Here is a 20,185-nt window from a genome sequence, read left to right as displayed (position 1 = left end):
AAAAATTGTGGAGCTTCCAGCTCCAATCTTGTCCAAACTACCTGAAGATGCAACCTTCCTCTGGGAAGAAGGTTGCCTTGCACTAGAATATATAGCATAGCATGGTGACAAGGTTCCTCTTCTAAGAGGACTAAGAGTAAGCCAGTTCTGTTTTCTTTATTCCTTGCAGAGTGTTGATGTATCAGTTCATCAACCTATTACATTTACCCCTGTGAATATAAATCTCAGGTAATAATATGTAGTAGAGATGGGGCCAAACCCCAGTGATAAATGTCTGATGTTTTTAAACCGGTCAGAGATTTCTGTAAGCCTATGGTAAACACTGATAATGAAAATCTGGGGCTGTTAAAAGTGAATGTATGGGTAAGGTCCCAACCTCGTGGCTTGTAGTTTCTGTATTAAAATCAGTTCTCCAAAAGAATGACACTATTAATTACCCCTATCAAATTAATTTTACCTTTGCAAAGCTGTGTTCTGTAGAAATTGATGATCAATATGGAAAGGTTCCTGACTATAAGAATCACAAGATCTGAAGCTAGATCTCTTGGACTATGTATGTGACTCCCCTTTTCAACTTAATTTTTTTTTTCAATATTTTTTTTTCATATAACTCTAAAATATTTTAGTCATTGAATGACTTCTTCCATAAACTAAGAAAGCAGAAAGGGAAAAGACAGCTCTTGTTACTTCAGGTTATAAGTATCTAGGAGGGACTCTGATGCTAACGTGATAGGAACATAACTGTAGATGAATAAATGGAAGAAAGCTCTCTAAAATCAAATATACACTCAAGTGTATTTCCTTTTTGATTCACATTCACTATTCTTTAAAATAGAACTAACATTTCCTGACCACCACAGCGAGCTGTAATTTATTTTTACTTCATTCCAAGCAAAGTTTTACTTCAGAGATAATAAACTTGCTTCGTTCTTGACAGTACCTCCGAGGAGAATTCAGAGGAGGTAAGGGAAAGAAAAAAAGTAACATGATATGCTAGACCTGTAGCTTGGGGAAAGCTTAATTGTCAGTGTTCTAAAATTAACAATCGTGGTATCACCCTTGGGCAGGGTTTTAGAGAAAATAATCTGGGAAGAGCTCTCTCCTGAGACTTCTCTAAGTTCCCTAGTGTCTGCTTTCTCAAATCCTCTCCATAGAAACATGCTTCAAAGTACATCAGGAGAAGCAATTTTCAGTAGTATTAGTGATAAGGCAGCTGACTCATATTACTTTGAACTCAAGAGTCATTGGGCTTATGGAGACAATCAGTTTAACCCGCTAGTGAAAACACAGTATCAACAAAGATCTATACTGATCCAGCATAGGATCCCAGAAATCACAAAGAGTTCACATGCAATGCACACAAAAGTCAGTGTTTTCTTTCCCCCTATCAGTTTTTCAGAATCTAAAAGCAATAGAACACTTTAAAAAACGTTGTATGTAGCATACACATTGGTTGGGTCATCTGCTGCATCATCATCAGCATCCACAATCTTTAGACCAGCTGGATGACCAGACAGCAGATTATTTGCTTTGGTGAAATAACCTTCATTTTTCAATTTTCCATAAGGAATTAGTGCATCTGAGCTTAATGTGATAAAAGTTCAAAATCTGTAGCTGGTAAAACATGCCTGGGACATGTTTCCACCAAGATGAGCTCATGTGACCTGTCCAGCATTTTTAGTGTTACTTGAAGGCCCTGATGAAGCTGGCCATGAAAGTTCTATGAAACACATGATGCAAAGCTTAGAACAGTGAAATATCTGGAAGAAAGGTTTCTCTGCTGAAGTGATTTGCCTATAGAAGTTACTGCTAAAACAATGAGATGCTTGGTCATTTTTAGATAATTATAAAAGCTTCCTGTCTGTATTCTCTATTGGTTTCACAGTAACATCCCCATAGTTATTAATCTCACTTTCAGAAAAGAAATATATCAAAAATTTCTGTAACTTCATAAGTGAAATAAGTGTGCTATAAAAGATTCCACTGCCAATAGTTGTTTTATTTGAATCAAATTAATGTCATAGACATGTATGGTCAAAGGATGCAGGAAAGGCAAGGCTATGGAGTGAGACAACTAAAACAGTATCAGTTGATTAAAGATACAAACTTTCTTTGCAAATATTGCCCTTTTCAGATGGGCTGTGATGTGTTAATGGGCAGGAGCATACAGATCCAATGGTTCATAAAATTTTTGTGACCATTCCTTTTAACATCGACTGGCATTGGGAGATATTGAAGGGAAAAAGCCCACACCAAAAACATTGTCACTGGAGGATACTATTTTGAATTGTTTCTTAAAAGTGTCTGTCTTCCCCCCTCTCCCTCCCCCCCCAATATGTTTAGAGTACAGATCAGTTCGTGAAGACATGCACGTTATTACTGAGATGAGTTCCTTAGCAAGGTTCTGGGAAGCCATGAAGAGGACTGGTCTCTGTCTTGATTACTGTAAATAGAATTAATTTTTGAGGTAGGGAAATAAATCAAAATGTCAGTAGTTATATAGAAATCTTTGTTAAAGTACAGAGCTTTGTGGTGGGCTGGACTTGGCTGGTTGTCAGAAGGCCACCCAATTGCTCTCTCATTCCCTCTTCTCAGAATGGGGGGACAAAAGAAGATGGAAAAATTCAGGTCTAAATAAACACAGGGAGATCACTGGCAGACAGACTTGACTTGGGGAAAATTAAATTTATTGCCAATTAAAAATAGAAAAGGATGGTGAGAAACAAAGACAAAAACTATTAACACCCCCACCCCACACTCCCTTTTTCCCAGGATTAACTTCACTCCTTCGTTCCCAGCTCCTCAACCTCCTTTCTCTCCAGTCTCCCCAGTGATGCAGGGGGGAATTAGGAATAGGGGGTTGCGGTCCTTGATTGTATAACCTGATGACATTATTCATGTATACATTCATTTATGAAGCAACATTATTTTGGGCATGTGTATTCAGGTAATACAGATGTGTAGATAGATGGGAAAAGTATGAAAAAAACCCCATACAGAAATTAGAGCAGTTAATTTTGAAAGAAATAAAGATATCTGAACATTCAGAGCTTTATAAACATCACACTAACTTGCAAATAAAATAGATTTCACTTTTCAAAGTAATATTTGTAGGGCCAGGATTTTGGCTTGCTCTTGTATGTCTTGAGAAATAATAATTTCAGTTGAATAAAATAATGTTTGGCTTTTTTATTTTGTCTGTGGATAATCCTACTTAAAAGGGCAAAAATGATGCATTGGCTTCCAGTAAATTGGAACTTATGATCCAAAAGGTTGGCTGTTAGAGAGTGAAGTATGATAATGACTGTAAATTTATTTGGCACTGCAGATGAATTTTCTCAATAAATTTTTAAAGCTTTAAGAAATCATGTTGTAATGATATGTATATTTAAAATGAATCAGTGCTTTTCCTCATTTTTTCTTTGAATTTAAAAAGGTTCTGCAAAAGTTTGTAGTGTTAATACTGCTCAGGAAGGTCATGCCTCAGTAGTGCTAAGGTAAGGGTCACGTATTTCACAGGAAACCTCTCTAATAATCCTGAAGGCAGTTGAATTACATAGTTTTCCTTTTTTCTTTTTCAAGCTGGCATGTAAGCGTTGGTTAAATGAATGATAAGGTCCATGTTTGATCGATTTTTCACTTTTTTAATTTAGAAGTTAAAACTTTCTATCACATTTGAAGTTGAATTATGGTTGAGATAATAGAGGTCTGATTCCAGTAGAAGTTAAAGAGGAAAAAGTTGCCTCGCAAATGTCAAGGCACCTTGTGGTCCAAGATGATTAAAACTAAACTGTTTGCTATATGAATCCCAAGGTGCTGCTCTATCTCAGCTTCCATGACATTTAGCTAGTGACTTCTCATAGTTTGTTAATAATGTATAGCAAACGCAGTGTAAATTTGCAGTGACAGAGCTGGCCTGTTACAGTAGAGCAGTTAACTAGATTTATTTCGGACAGAAAATGCAGATTTGAAAAAGAAAATAATGACTAATGTCAAAAGAGATTACACATTTACAGGACTATTTTAGCCAAGACAGTTGCTTAGGAGAGGTGTTTTTCACATTGATCTATTATTCTGTCCAAAGCCCTAATCACCTAACAGAGGGGTATTAACAAAACTTAACCCCACTCATCAAGGTTAAGGCTCATGAAGAAAAACTGATGTTCCAAACAAATTTTATAGTGTGGACTGGTCCATAAAATTCATTGATTTTACCATGTTGAATAAGTCACATAGGCAGGTAAAGGTTACAGCATAAATGCTCTCTTGTAAGTACAATTCCTGTTAATTATTGCTCCCAGATAAACCTAATAAATGTCTGTGTTGTAGAAACCATGGGTTTTGTCTGAACCTTATATCTCACAGATTTAAAAATTATTCATAAGCTGTAAAAGGCCACAAGGTAGATAAAGAGGGAGAGGAGGAAGAGGGTACAGATAAAAAATAAGACTCAAAACATGAGTTACAAGACAGACTCAAAGAGCAAAAGATAGCAACAGGATATGAATTGGAGTTGTAGGGAAAACTTCGGGTGACATTTGGGTTCTTATAGTTTCTCTCTGAGGCTGAAAGTTTACTTACATAGAAGAAAGTTTACTATGACTGCAGATGTAATTGTCAAAGATCAGAATCCTTCATTGAATTATCTTAATAAATCATTAATCAATCACTTTGGAATTGCTTTAAGTGTAGTATTTGGTGTAGCAGAAATACATGCATGCCAGTAGCCGTCAGAATGCAGAATTAACATGAAGTAGAACTTTGACAACAGTTGTTATTGCTGCTTTTTGCAGGAGTTTTACATAGGTCATCTTGGGGTTTTATTGAAAACTTCATCTAGGAGTTGAAGTCTTTTATTGATTTACTCTTTATATAGAAATGTGTCAACAAAAAATACAAATATTTTGTCAACCCCAGATTTGTTATTGCAAAATTCTGTTTAGGCTTGAATAACTCCATTTCTGCATAAAACACTAGAGCAAGTTTGTGAAGTTTCTTTATCCTTTCTCTGATAACTCTTTCCAATACTGATATAAAAATGGAATTTCTGATTTGTGTAGAAGCATTTGTTTATTTTTTATTTGTTTAAATAACTACATTTAAAAAAACCCAGACAACTTATTATAACAAGCTGTCGTGACCCAAAGGGAGTTGTTTAGGGCAGCTTCCCTCCCTTTAGGACCAACGACCAAGTTCATGATTCCTTTGGATTGAATTAAGGTGAAACAACACCAACCAACCAGATTTGTCATTTATTAACACAAAATACAAGACAAGTGGTTAGATACGATAACTCAATGGCAATTACTTCAACTGGATAATCAAGTCCTGTGCCACCTGTTTTTACATAGATCACTGTGCCACCTGTTGTTACATCCATTACAGGAAAACAGTCCTGTAATGGATACAGTATAAAATCTGTTTGCAACCTTCAACATGGCCTGGCCACGTAGTTATAGATCTGGTCACTATTCAATAAAAAGAAAGAAGGGGAGAGAGGGAGAGTGGGAGGAAAGCGATACCACCACCCATGGATCCAGCAGCATTCCGTTGGTCCTCTTCACCCTAGGTGTCTTTGTGGTGGGGGCTGCACCTGAGCTTTTGTCGATTGGACTTTTATGCTCTTGAGAGAATGCCTCATTTACATACAAAGTGAGGGGTGTGCGGTCTAAGTCTGCACAAACTCAACATGTGAGCAGTGGTCGCAGGGGGTCCTTACTGGTGGTTGTGAGGAGTCACGTGCACTGCTGTGCACATGAGCAGTTGTCTTCTGTTACCACAGAAGTTTCTTTCAGGAAGGGCTAGCTAGACCTCGCCTTCGCAAGACCTGAAGCCATTCCATCCTGTACCACCCTGTGGTTGCCAAGTTAGGAAAACTGCGGCTCGTTGTGCAGCAACAGCTCATCTCCAGTCCTCACCTTGTGATTATCAAGTTAGGCGACAGTGTCTCATGTCAGTTCCTCTCCAATCTGAGCAGAACAGTTTTGCAGTAAGCAATGTTTGAGGCAATTGTCAATATATCGGTTCCTTACACAAGCCAGTAAAATAACTTATCTTCTTATTTAGCATAATTTCCAGGAGAGGGCAATTGTGGGGGTGTTTCAGATTTTTCTGCAGTTAATGTTTTGATCAATAATCATTAATGCAAGGACTATAGACAGTTGAGTTTATGCTGAAGTGTGAGGAGCTCAGGAAATAAGCAGACATTCAGAAAAATCTTTCCTTGGCTGTGTTCAGATTCATTAATCGATTCCTCTGCTGCCCTTTTAGTTTTAATCTCAAAAAAAAAGATCGTTGCTTTGATGTGGCAACATTGATGTTCTTGGGTTTGATCTGACAAGCTTTGGACTAATGGAAAAATAACTACTTCATTCTCCCAATGTAAGTTCTTTGAATTCGTTACAAGTGTGTGTTTCTACCTTATTATTGATGGATAAATCATAATGGCCAACTTAAAACATTTAAGGTCTCCACTTTTTTTTTTTTTTTTAATTTGGTAATTTTCCCTGCTGCATTTGCTATTTTACTTACTTTGATATAATGAAAAGCAGGAGTGCAGACTTGGGATCAGTCTCATATGTGCAACAGCTGCTGCATTAGATTGTTAAATGTTATATATAAAGCAAGGATGCTTCTTATTACTAACAGCTAGCACAGTTCTGATCCACTGTATAGCTAGCCTTAGGGTAGGATGTCTGCAACACTGAGAGCCAGAGCTACGTAAATTAAGTGGATGGCATTTTCTCTGACCTTTGATTGATAAAATATCAATAATGTTACAGTTTCCTGTAGTTCTGTAAATCTATCAATATTATAGTAGTAAATGTTTAAATTGTGGTTTAAGGTTGCTAAATCTGTGAACGTTTCTTAACATCTGATTCATCTTTCCCAAATAGGTCAGCCAAGTGCCTATAGACAACATCCTATTTAACTCCACTCTTTTTCTGTATCTGTACAACTTTCTTAGGTTTAAAGATCAGTTCTTCGTTACATTAATGGGCAGCCCCTTAGTCAGCTAAGCGCTCATCCTGAATGAGTCATCTTTCTTTTAGCCTGAACTGTGTGGCCAGGCCATGTTGAAGGTTGCAAATTGATTTTATACTGCGTCCATTACAGGACTGTTTTCCATCCCCTTTCCTGCCTGTTCCCTGATTCTCTATATTGCCTCACTCAGTGTAAATGTCCTGGGTGCTTTTTGCAAGAAAGGCCTTTATTGCATAACTATTCCCTCTACTGTTACAGAAACAAAGCCCCACAAAGCCCTGTAAGGCAGGAAAGATGAGAGCAGCTTCTGTCAACCCAGAGTGAATCACAATGAAAACCATGGTGAAAATCATCTTAATAAAGCTAGAATTATAGAATCATTTAGGTTAGAAAAGAATTTTTAAGATCATTATCAATGATCATTATCAATACAGCCATTAATGTTGTATCTGACAATATAAATTTTCCAAACGGTACGGGGTTTGCAGTCAAGGTTTTGGTAGCAAGGGGGGCTACAGAGGTGGCTTCTGTCAGAAGATGTCAGAAGCTTCCCCTGTGTCCAGTTGAGCCCATGCCAGCCAGCTCCAAGGCAGACCTGCCGCTGGCCAAGGCTGAGCCCATCGGTGATGGTGATAATGCCTCTGGGATAATGTATTTAAGGGGGAAAAACCTGCTGCATAACAGCAGTGGGAGACAGGAATGACAATATGTGAGAGAAAAAACTGTGCAGACATGACAACGTAACCCTGCTGTTCAGGATCCAGGCAGCAGAGATTTCTTACTGTTCTCCAACGACTGTATCTTCCCAGGTATTAGCAACCACTTGTGATATCAAGTATGAGTGAAAGGTACAAACCCTTGAATATTTTTGCCAAATAGCTGTATGAGCAAAACAATCTTATTGGGGCATAACATGACAATGTCTGTTATCTCAGTATTTTTGGGGATGGTGTGAGTGCAACGGTCATGTTATGGAATCATCTAGTGATAACTAATGAACGGTCTCAAACTGAACATCTCGCTGGAGGCCAGATTTGAAAACTCAACTGTGATAGAAGCATGACTGCTTAAAGGGCTGGAAACATCTCTGCTTTATCACTCCAAACACCCTCCAGGGGTGTAGGCGTACAGGCAAGGAAGAGGAAGCCTAAGGTGGACTAGCACTAGTTGCTGGAAAGACTGGAGGCTGACGCTGAGGAAATTGCTCTTCTACAAGCACAGACAGTCTTTGTCCCAGAGCTGTTGCTTTTGAGACTTTCAGATGAAAGGGGCACATAAATAGTCATGTCCCTAACGCAGTAGCGCTTTCTACCTCCAGGTGAGCAGTACCTTGGCAACTTCATCAAAGGGCAGGGCCTGACTCTTCCATTCTTTCTGTTTCTTGGTAGCTTTTTCTTTTTGTCCCCAAAATAGGACTTTAAAACTCATGCTTTACTTTTTAAACTTTGTCTTTTCTGTTTATTGAGTGACTTGCATTCTAAGGCCACTGGTGTTTAGATCTTTCTTCAGCCTGTATTTCCCTACCCTGAGTGTTCCCAGCCTCCTGTTCTGTTAGTATTCCTGCTCTCAGGTGTCCTATCTGATCTCTCTCAAGACTTGTATTCATTAAAATAATTATTGATGAGCAAACTCATGTCTTATTATCTTTTCTGTTTCATATCAGCCAACAGCCCAAATGACAAGTGTAAAGAGCCACCTTTAAAATGATCAGTGGACTTGGCTCCTGATTTAGGAATTCCAGCTCAGAAAGGCCTAAGATGTTATACTTCAGGTTCATTTTAACTCACAGGTTTCCTAGATGGCTTGTGATTAATTTATATATAAAATAGGTCTTACCAGATGGGTGGTGAAACTGGCCACTTATTCTAAACCTGTGAATGTATTCAAGAGGCTGTTCAGACCCTTGAAAGGCATGTATGCCTCTTCCTTTCTATTCTGTTGTTCATTGTGCTACTTAATACAGGTGCTATTGAAACAGTGGTTGTCATTACCTATTAGCTTCCTGCAGGACCTTCAAGGTCATCTTAATAAACTCCTGCTTTCATTGTAGAAGGTAGAGTTTCCATTCCAGGTGAGATTAATGAGGAGTGAGGAAAGATTGCAAAATTGAAAGTTTGTAAATAACATTTCATCACAATTTGCAGTTAATGTCAGGTGCAGGTTGAAAACTGCGAAGAAATGGCTTCTACAGATAAGTAGGAGATTTAATGCTTACTATTGGCCCTGTTTTTCTGGAAGACGGAAAAGAACTATTGTCTTTTACACCACACTAATCCTCAGCTATGCATTTTGCTGAGATGCATATTACCATCTCTGTTCTTTACTGCAGTGTAACTACTAGTTATATTCTTCTGTTTCAGATCCATCCAGTACAATAGAATCTTTTCAGTCCTCTGTTCAGCAATTGCATTGACGTATGCCCAGATTAAGATGATCACTCCCGATAATGATTGATGTAAAGTTAAAACAGAAAAGGGGCTATATTTGAAACATGTTATATCAACATTTTATATGAGAGAAAAAAAGCTGTAGAGAATGATAGAAAAGGGAAAGATCTTTGCTGTCATCCCTATAAACTGGCCGTAATGAGATTGTGAATGCATTATTCTTACAGCAAATCAGCAGTGGTTTTTTGCTGCCTTTCAGTACTGAACTATTGATCTTATGTTGATACCTTTGTAAGTTTAAAAGCTTAGCCTTTGCAGTATATTAACTTTCTTTATCAAATAAGCTTTAAGAATACTTTGCTGCTAAACTTACATATGCATTTACTTATAAAGGCAAAAGTGTTTGTTGTTTTTTTAAAATGGTAATCAACGTGTAAGATTTGCAGTGGCCATACCTTTATATGAGAACTGTCTAAAAGCCCCTGTTTTTCCTTTGCAGAATAGTCATATCCCAAGCACCTCATACAAATGTATTCCTAAGAATTTGAGTCAGGTTTAATGTCATTTATAGCACAAGAACTGTCTTCTGTATCTACGTACACATTCTAATGTCAGTTGTATTTAAATTCTATTGTTTCTGTCCCTTCCGATGCTCTAAAAGAAATGACAGAAGGGAGGTTTAAGAATGTGAAGAGACAGAGCAGAAATACTTTTTTTTTTTTTTTTTTTTTAAATGAAGTAAGAATGAAGGAAGGTGAGAGCAAACAAAACTTTTAAGAAATTATTGAAGTGCTTGTCATATCCTAAGAAGTGTTATCTTCATTAACACTCTTAATAAAGCATACAATTTATTGCACTTTTGGGAAATTTGCAAAAGCTGCTGACATTAACATGTTGTTTTATGAGTTGCAGATACTAGTAACATGCTTACTGCTAGTTGTTTCATAATTGCTCAGAATCATGTAGTACCTGCCTCTGCAGTCATGAAGCTTCATTTATATCGAATTACGCAATCTGAATACAAGCAAACTGAATGCTGTGGTACTGCACCATTTACAAAAAGTAAAACACATCAGTATGTGAAATACTTGCAGTATTCCTCAATATTATTTAAGTTGAATGATTGTCAGACTTGGGAAAAAGGGTATCTTGTGCAAATTGGTGTATGTGGGATTTGATTTACTGAATAGCTAAGTGCTCTCATGGGTTTATATTTCTACCTAAATTTCAATTTGAAGGCAAAGTCAGATGTTTTTATAACTTTCCTCTTTTGGTGGTGCCACCATCTCTCTCTAGGTATTGCACACTTAATAAGTATTTGGAAAGTTTTCAGTACAAAATAGATTATTTTACCAAACACTTATACATATAAATGTATCCATTTTTCTACTTCAGCATCTATGAAGTTAGGCCCATGACTATATATTTTCTGTCTCTGAAGTCTCGAGGCTTTGTAGAGCCTTGAGTCTCTGAAGTCTCAAGCCTTGCTGAGTAGAAAATCATCCAAAGCTCATCCAGGCTGTATCTTGTGATAAGAAGCTGAATCCATTCTATTGATTCTCTCTACTGGAGTAGTGTCAACCTGCTCCACTAGTCATTCTTGTTTCACCTAGTTATGACCACAGTGACTCTGTAAACTGTTCTTGTCTACTCTTCAGCAAGTATACACATCACATATAAAGATTTGCCCACTTGAAGCTGTCAACAGGAGAGTTTTTAAACAGACCTTCAAGCTTTTCTTCAGTGTTTGAGTGTTACAGAGTAAAAGATCAAGCCCACTCACCTTAGATACACATAGATATAGTTATTATGGCCAGAATTTTTACATAACAAATGTATATTTCTTCCATTTTACATTTTAACCACTTTAAGTGAAATGCCTATAAGCACACCAAAGTAAAAAGTTGTATTGATTCTAAACTGTCCAAGTATTGCCTGTGTCTAGTTGTCTTTTTTTCCCAGTAGAATATTATTTCCATTATTTTATAGGTGTTCATCCTTCTGGTCTTCCTTCCCTTATCTGGGAGAAGTCGCTCCCTTAATTTTTTGTTTGTTTGTTTGTTTGTTTGTTTTAGCGTGCTGTGTAGCCAGTGGAAAGACAAAGATATCTGCAGAAAATTATGTAAACTTTCAGTGAACAGGATCATCCTCTGCACCCCTTATTTCACTGAGCATAAGAGAATCCTAGGGTTATTACAGTTAGGTATCTGAAGTTAGGTGGGATCAATTCAGTTCTAAACGCTAGGCTTTGACTTTTGCCAGTAGGATGAAAGGCCAAACTGTACCTTCTCAGTATATTTTGCTTAATGTTTTGTGGCCAAAGAGGTATACAGGTGGCCTTACAGCTTGTTTATTAAGCCTTATCCATGGTTTTTTTGTCACACTTTATAATTAGTTATTTGAAAAGTAGTAGTGTGTGCTTCACTTTGTACATTTTCCAAGCAGTATGCCATCGCTGTCATCCGTAGTTGATGTAGACTGGCAAATCTGTTGTGCTGGCATTGTCTTGGTAGATTCCAAATTCCCATTACCTAGAGTGTGTTCCATATATAATGAGACAAATATCTTCTAATCATCAAGGCAGAAATAAAGCAAAACATCATTACTGATACATAGTTTAATGATCCTTCAGGAAGTGTTACACATACCTGTTCCATGGTCCATCCTCCTTCTCTTTTGCTTCAGGATCTGGAAAACTAAGGTAGACATTGCAGATACTTCATTCTAATTATGTGTTTTGTATTGCCACAATGTAGCACCCTGAGGAGTAGGTGACATGACTATTCTAATTGACTCAAAGGTGATTGTTAATGTACTCATCATCTTCTAAGTGGGGCATAAAGTTTTATGCTTTTCATTAGAGCCAAGGCAACATGCAAACCGTGCACCACCCCATTGCTAACAAGAGTTTTTGAATACATTGTCTCATGTGAAGTACATCAGCGTACAACACAACTCAAAAGAGTAAATATAAATACCATTATGGGGCCCTGTTTTGCAGAATATATTCTGGGTATATCTGTAAAGCTGTGTGTATGTATTCAAGGGTGTGCCTCAATAATGAGATTAGTAAGATTTCTGATCTTCATTAGAGGTCTTGTGAGTCTGTTTGGGTCAGCTGTACAGTTACATGTTGAAATCATACAGAACTGTTTTGGTATTAGTGATCACATAGGATTTACAACCAGAAAAATACAGACTATTTTTTTCAAGATGAATAATATTTGAAAACTAGAATGAGAATGAAACTATGGTACCTGAAAGTTAGCTTTTATGCTGTAGTTACATTTATTGGTGCAACATTTCTCAACAAGAAGTTTTCCAAACATAGATTGCAAGTAGTTAGCTAAGTAAACTATTTTAGTAGACAGTCTCCCAAGAGTACATTAAGAAAAGTTTTTACTGACCCTCATAGAACCAGTAAACTGTAACTGAGACTGTTATGCTCGATTATGATCCAGATGTGAAATCTGGGTGGTTTTTGCTATCATAAATCCCCTAAAAGATTGCCATGAATTAGAATTTGAAACTTGGAAGAGTTCTAGTAAAATACTCCTTGAAAGAGAAAGGAATATATGAGATTGTGTCTTGTTAACCGGCATATTTTATACAGTTTTTTTCCACACAAAATAGGTAATAGTTATGCATAGTATAACACTTTGGAATGTTGTTTGCTTCAGGTGTCTTGCTGGATTTTCTGGACAGTTTTGTGAAATAGAAGTTAATGAGTGTAATTCATCACCTTGTCTACATGGCTCAACCTGTGAAGATGATATCAATGGATACACTTGTAAATGTCAAAAAGGTAACTGACATCGAACAGAACAATCTTAAAAAATGATATTTTGAATTATCAGTGTTACTACTGAGAAAACTGGTAAATTATATCAAGCACTTTATTTGGATATAACCTCTAAGGTACAAAAAGATTAATTATCTCTTTAAGAAGCTTCTTGAATGAAATTTACAGAGAATTAACTAGTCTAATAAGCATGTTAGAAAGACTTAAAACTAAAACCAGCTCATTGAGTTGAAGAATTATCTAGAACTAAAGGTTTATTATGTACAATCTTTACTAATGTAACACTGACCAAAGCAGTCAAGTGGGCACTGTATAGCGACTACATAATTTAATTAGCTGCAAAATAAGATTGACTGAAAAGAAATTCTGAACATTTTAACTAACATTTATTATTGTTATTATTGTTGTCACACATACACATGCTTATGTCTGCTGGCTGGGATGAAAAGAAATTTTCTGAACAATTATAAACAGAATGAAAACAAGCACTTTCTTAAAAAAGTGGGAGCTGTTTCCTTATGCTGACATAGATCAACTTAAAGAGGTCTTGTGACTTAGGAAAGTATAAGGGGTTTAGTATTTATCCAAAAGCAAAGGTCACAATCAGACTGCATTTTCATGCAATCACAAATTTAAACTGTTTAGGACTACTCACTGTCTCCTGTCATATCTATTAACAAAGAGCCTTTTGTCAACATAAGTAAGTATAAATAACTGCCTTGGAGCGTACTGTTTTATAGTTCAGTTCCCTTAAGAACTGTACTAGTACCTACCACTTGAAACTTTAATTTTTCAGTTTGTCTGTTGTTTCCTGTTGTAATACACACCTGCACTGCTGAATGCTTTCTTTGGTTGTACTGATCCAAGTTTTATTAGTGATTGTTTTAGAGATTATTTAGATATATTCTGGAGGATAAATATTCTGTTCATCTATGATATCTTCATACATCTGATCTGCTTATTCTCTTTGTATTGAGTTATGTTTACCTTGTTGGTTTTGATTTACAAGCAGTAAGATCTTGCTAAACTCTAAAGGCAAGTGACCATATATGTCACAAAAAATGCACAAAACTTTTCTGCAGTCTTTTTAGCAAACTGTTCATATACTTTTGGCATATATTTATGTGGTTATTATTCATAAAAAAGAAAAAAATAATGAATTAAATATTAATAAAATCATACTTTATTTTACATATTTTTTTTCATTCTGAGATGTCCCTAGTGCCGTTAACAACTGTATGTAAGAGTTTTACAATAAAAGTATGCAAGACACTGAAGCAAGAGAGAGCGTGTGCACGTGTGCACATGTACATGCACTTAATCAGAGTCAATATGAACAGTTAATTCATTCATTTAAGCAGTACGGATGAATGATATTCTAATGTGTAAGACTTGGAGTATCTTTGACTTACTAGGGCCTAGTTAATTTTAGGACTAAGTGGCTTACAGATTAGTATTTTTATAGCAACTTTGCTTTTTATGTCAAAGAGACTCAGTAATCTAGAGAGATGCTATACTCCTGATGTATGAACCATTGGATGCTATACTCCTGATGTATGAACCATTGAGTGAAAAATTTCTGGACTTTACTATACAGAAGGTCAGAATTCATTCATGATAATAAAGGTCCCTTCTGATCTTGAAAGTCTGAGTCATGACCTACCTCGAGTACGATATATCTTTTTCCTCTCAGCACAGTTACACAATGGAAATTGAACATGGATAAAAATGTATGTCCCCTGACTCTTATCTGGTACTGCATATGGCCATATACCACTTCACAATACAGATGACTTAAGAATGTAAAAATACATACTTTTTAATAATTAAAGTGCCTTCTTATACTTTAATAATTACTCACACAGAATATCTTTCGAGTTCACAATTTTTCTTCTTTTTCTTAAAGCTATCAATATTTTAAAATTATTTAATAATAATTTGAATATAGACATTTAAAAATTCCTTGCCAGCCAAGGAGCGTAACTGCTCTCTCTATGCAACTGCACACGGAAATGGTTGGTGTAAGTAGAATAAGCTTCTGTGGGGCCTTGGAACTCACTTTTGCTAACATGTTCTAAACACCTTTCAACCCAAGTATAAGCTGCCTTTGGTTTAAGTTTATTCTAATAATAGCATTCATTAGTAGGGGTGAAAGATCTCTACATTATTTCTCCACCAGGAAAAGACACAGTGAAGGAACCACATGCATTAGATGTATGCATGATGGTGACATATCTTCATTTTTTAAATTAATATGACATTTTCAAATGTTACTTGAGTCTTTGAAACAGCTGAAGAGTTGAGAAGCTACACCTGAGAAAAGGAGTGAATTTGGAGAGGCAGGGGAGGGGGAACGTCTGGGAGCAATAAGCTTTTTGGAAATTTACACAACTGAAGAAGGGGATTAGAAGATAAATAAAAAATATCCTCCAGAGACAGAAAGTAGAAATGCTTGGAACAAATCTGCTTTTGTTGCAGGCTACTACTATTCGCATATGATAGGTCTTGGATTTCTCTGCTAAGCTTCACCTGTATAGAAATACGGAGATGGGATTGAATATTTTTGGACCTGTAAAGGCAACTACAGGAAAGAACTTCCCAAAAGGCAGAAAGACAGAGATATCCAGCAATGGATCCACAGTTGTAACGTAATGAAATGAGAAAGGGATAGTAGCAAGACAGAACAAACAAGGCAGATGATTTCAGCTTTCCAAAAAACTCCAGAGAATAAAATAAAGCATGTGATGACAGCATGTGATACCAGAAAAGGGAATTGATTTAGCTGTGACAGATCCATTCTGCAATGGATCATGAATTTTGTCAGCTATTGTCCCGGTAGCAGGCCCCATGCCCTTAGAATAGATGCACGTTCAGGATCTGTGGATGCAGCTGCAGGCTGTTCAGGTGCAGAAGCAGCACAGAGAGATGTAAACTGTATTCTAACAGCATCTCAGACAGCTCAAAAGCAACAACAGCAGTCATTGGAACTAATAGCAGCCTCACAGCTGAAGTCTTCAGCTGGGGCAGGCTGCACTTCTACCAGGGCAGCTAAATCGGGACCCAAATTACCCTGGTGGGTCCATTTGATGCATGCTCTGAGGCAAATGCAGGACAGAGCCAACTAGATTTATATCAGCTGAGGAATGCTGGAGTTTTTGGGCGCTGTGGGGTTTTGTCTGTTTGTTTGTTTAGAAATGGGAAAAATTATTTGAATAAATAACAAATCTGTAATGGTAATGGACGTATCATGGCAGAAGATATGCTGTTCTTCAATAACTAGCCATGTTTTACAAAATCCTGGGTTTGTATTTACAAAGCAAATGGTCTACTTCCAGTCCTGCTTAACCTCCAATGTGCAAGTTCAAGACGGGCTCCAATTACATGCTCTAAGAACCTGGTCCAGATCAGGTTTTGGCTTCTAATTTATGGGTGTGCTTAGTTGTAAAGGGTATTTTGCTAAGACACATGTATTAACAAAAATGTCAGTAATCTGACTATTGAAGTATAAGAAGGTAGTATTCTGATGGTATTCAAACACAAAACTGTATTTGCTTAGAAATTCTCCTCCTCATTGATCTGGTACAGTAATCTGTTTCAGAGTTTCTCATTTAAACTTTATCCCTTTACTTCATTTGTGTAACTGTAAACTATTTTCATCTATCTAAACCTCCAGTTTTCCTTCCCCCAGTGTGGCAATACTGCACAAGTTTAATGAATGGGATAAAAAGGTCAAAAATTAATATAGACAATGCCATGCTTTTTCAGTTTAAATTTTGGAAAAAAAATACGGCCTTGCATGTTGCACTATATAGATCTGGAATGAGATAAGAGTTTTTAGGGAGTGTTTTACCCTTGCTAATTCTTGGCCACAAGAGAGAACACAATACAGATAATTCTGTAGGTGAAGGGCAGCCTATCAAGTCACCTAATTCAGTAATGAGAGAACATATTCAGGTTTTACTGTTGTTTGCTTTCTTACGTCTCTACAGAAATAGAAGTTGGCAAATACTAACTTCCCTAACAGATGTTCAGTAAAGTATAATTGTAAAGTCCATATAGTTTCAATTGTGTTTGTTTATTGCTAAACTATTTTCTTTTTTCTACTTTGAAAAAGCATAGCCCAAACTAGATCATAACCAGTCTGTATTATATATTTATATATACAGGTGAGGACTGAATATAGTTACCCATAGGCTGGGTTTTTTTGATTGACACTCAATAGATGTATTTAGATTTTAATTGGTCTTCAGTTTTTGTTGGTTTGGTTTTTTCCTATCAGGATGGGAAGGCCTCCATTGTGAGCTGGATGTTGATGAGTGCATATCCAACCCCTGCATACATGGCATCTGTGTTCAGAAGGACCCCAGCCTTGGTTATTCCTGCTTCTGCAAGCCAGGATTTGTGGTGAGATGCTGCTGCCATTCTTTCTTCTCTTTCCTGTAACCTGAGTATTTGTTGTTGCACAGAAAATACTGTATGTAATCCCTTTTCTTTTTAATCTTACTTGGATAAAATCTGACCTTTCTGAAAAATTCAGTATTTTAATAACCTTTATTTGAGTTGTGGGGTTTTTTTCTTTGGTTGGTTTTGGTTTTGTTTTACTAACAGAAGCTCTAACATTCCAAAGAAATAGTTACCTAATATCCACAAAAGTGGAAAAGTGTAAGTGTATAATGGCTTTGTCAGTTGTCAGAGTAGGTTTTGTTGGTTTTTTTTTACATAACCAATTAATATTTCTATTTCACATGCCAGTTAATATTTTTACATACTAAGGTAACTCAAACTTGAAAGTATTGCATACAGACGGATATTTTGAAAACCAGTTCCCTGAAACTAAATCATTTGATTCCTTTGAATGCTTGACCCTATGGGCTTTGGTCCTATGTTTTGTGGTCTCTGCTTAATTTACCAAAAGAGTCTTTCGAGGGTGGCTAAATGCCAGTGCTGTATTTGTCTAAGGTTGACGTTTCCATGCAGCCACCACCTTTTCATGACAGTTCTTTCTGTAGTTGAAGACATGCAGTTGGCACCTACAAATCGGACTTGTGCTTTACCTTGTTACACTTCAGGTTTAACTTAATAGTATCAAAGAATGGTTTGGGGTAAGTAACAAGGAGAGAAAGGAGTACATGATTTACAGATATTTTTTTTTCTTATTTCAGTAATTCTTATTTCTACATCTCCAAGCTTGACATTATTTGAATACTTTTTCTTTATAAATTATGACAGTGTTGCTTATTTTAGTATCTATGCACCACTTCTTTGGCGTATTTACATCTGTAAAATAGAAGGAACAGATAACTGCAAGTAAGATTCAGATTTACCTTCTTTGATTCTCTGCAACCAAGTCAAAAAAATTAGTACCTTTTCAGATGTTAGCTAGTTCAGGGCTTCTTTCTATAGCAGAAGATTCTAATTTATGTTCAATGAGGGAAAAACTAATGAAATAAAATTTCCAATAAAATGGAAAAATAAGTTTTTCTAAAGTGAAAAAGCCCTTCTGTCTTCAGTTCTTCTTAGTTGCTGTATTAATCTCTGACCCATACTGATACTCTCAAGGAGATCCCCAGTACATACTAGCACAAGTTAAGGAGCACAAGTGTCAAGTGGGCTGCTCCACAAGGGAAAGCAGGCCAGGAGCCGAGGATAGCAGCAGGGTAGGCAGGGGCAATGACCTTGCAGGCAGGGGGTGGAGCCCTACAGTACCCAAACAAGGATAGTAAAGCAAGACCAGTGATGATGGTAACCATCCAAAAGGTTCTTCCAGAAGTCCAGGTACTGCCAGGCAAGTCCATGACCACAAAGCAGGTCTAACGTTAAGCCAGGAAGTCAAGGCAGCAAGGCAAGCGTGAGATCAACAAAGTGTTGGGCTTACTATAGCAGGCTTTAGCTTTATTGTAAGCCCAGTCAAGGACCAAAGGCAGGGCCTGATCTTAAATGCAGCTTCTGAGCTCAGGTGTGAGGATCCCACGAGACATCTCTCACATCTTTTCCACAGCTTGGCTCTTTTCACCACAGGTGGATCCAAGGTTGCACAGCTGCCACCATATCAAGGCTGACCTTGAGCACAGGGAGCTGAACCTGTGGATGTGAAGGAAGAAGTTGCAGAGGTGGACTGCAGAAAATTAGGAGGCTGATGAGCGCTTTGACAAAAACATTTTCAAGTCTGAAATACCAGAGGACTGTTGTGTTAATGCTTTTATCCCAGGACATTTCTAAGTCCTTCTTCACACACATGCTCCTAAACATTCAGAGTAGAACTTCCAGTTCTAACCAAACTTCATAGCAAGTCGTCCATCATTAGTAGTAAATGAGGAAAGAGTTGTCTTCTATGTGTGGTACAAACATGGCACTAAATAATAAAAGACTTTATAGGTTACCTTTACAGGTAACTGAAACTGCAATATTTTCAGGAAGTTTACACCCATTTCCAGAATAAAAGGTTATAAGTTCCTTGAGTCTGAATCCATATCTGCCACAATCCAAAAATGAAAAAAGTATTCAAAGTAACCTTGTTAACCTCAATGTAACCGTAAGTCTTTCCCAGGCTCAGAGGACTCATTATATATGAACCCAGCAGTGGGAAGGCATCCCTGGGTTGTTAGGGGTTTTTTTGGCTAGGACTCATGGTGTTAATGAGAATGAGAAAAAGTGAATACCCCTGCATTCTAGATTAGAGACTAACAGTTCCACCAACTTCCCCATTGTTCCTTCCCTATGTGCTTACAATGCAGAATCACTGTTCTAGGACCAGTAGGTTCTTTATTTATGTAAGATTTCCCTATATAAATTGACACAGAAAGGATTGTGTGGAGGCAGGGATTTTCTCCAGATGAAGTGAACTTTTCTCAAATTCCTCGGGGGAATAATAGAGGGAGGATAAAGGTGGGTTTGAATGTGACAGTGGATTCATATCTCTCTTGTGCTGGGAAGCCCAGAACTAAATGCAGTATTCCAGGTGTGACATCAGCAGTGCTGATTAGATGTGAGCAATCACCTCCCTCAACCTGTT

General features: G+C 37.1%; 1 protein-coding gene across 1 annotated transcript in view; it reads left to right on the top strand.

The window, feature by feature from the left end:
- The window catches only part of EYS (eyes shut homolog), an 874,042-nt gene that overhangs the window by 457,190 nt on the left and 396,667 nt on the right, over positions 1-20,185 (top strand). Inside the window, 2 exon segments of the mRNA XM_037392524.1 lie at positions 13,052-13,176; positions 17,453-17,577. Coding sequence (XP_037248421.1) covers positions 13,052-13,176; positions 17,453-17,577 — 250 coding nt within the window.

This window comes from Falco rusticolus, chromosome 6, assembly GCF_015220075.1.
Source record: "Falco rusticolus isolate bFalRus1 chromosome 6, bFalRus1.pri, whole genome shotgun sequence".
In the NCBI taxonomy this organism is placed as follows: Eukaryota; Metazoa; Chordata; class Aves; order Falconiformes; family Falconidae; genus Falco; species Falco rusticolus.
Note: the sequence above shows the minus strand (reverse complement) of the source record. Positions and strands in the feature narration are given on the sequence as shown.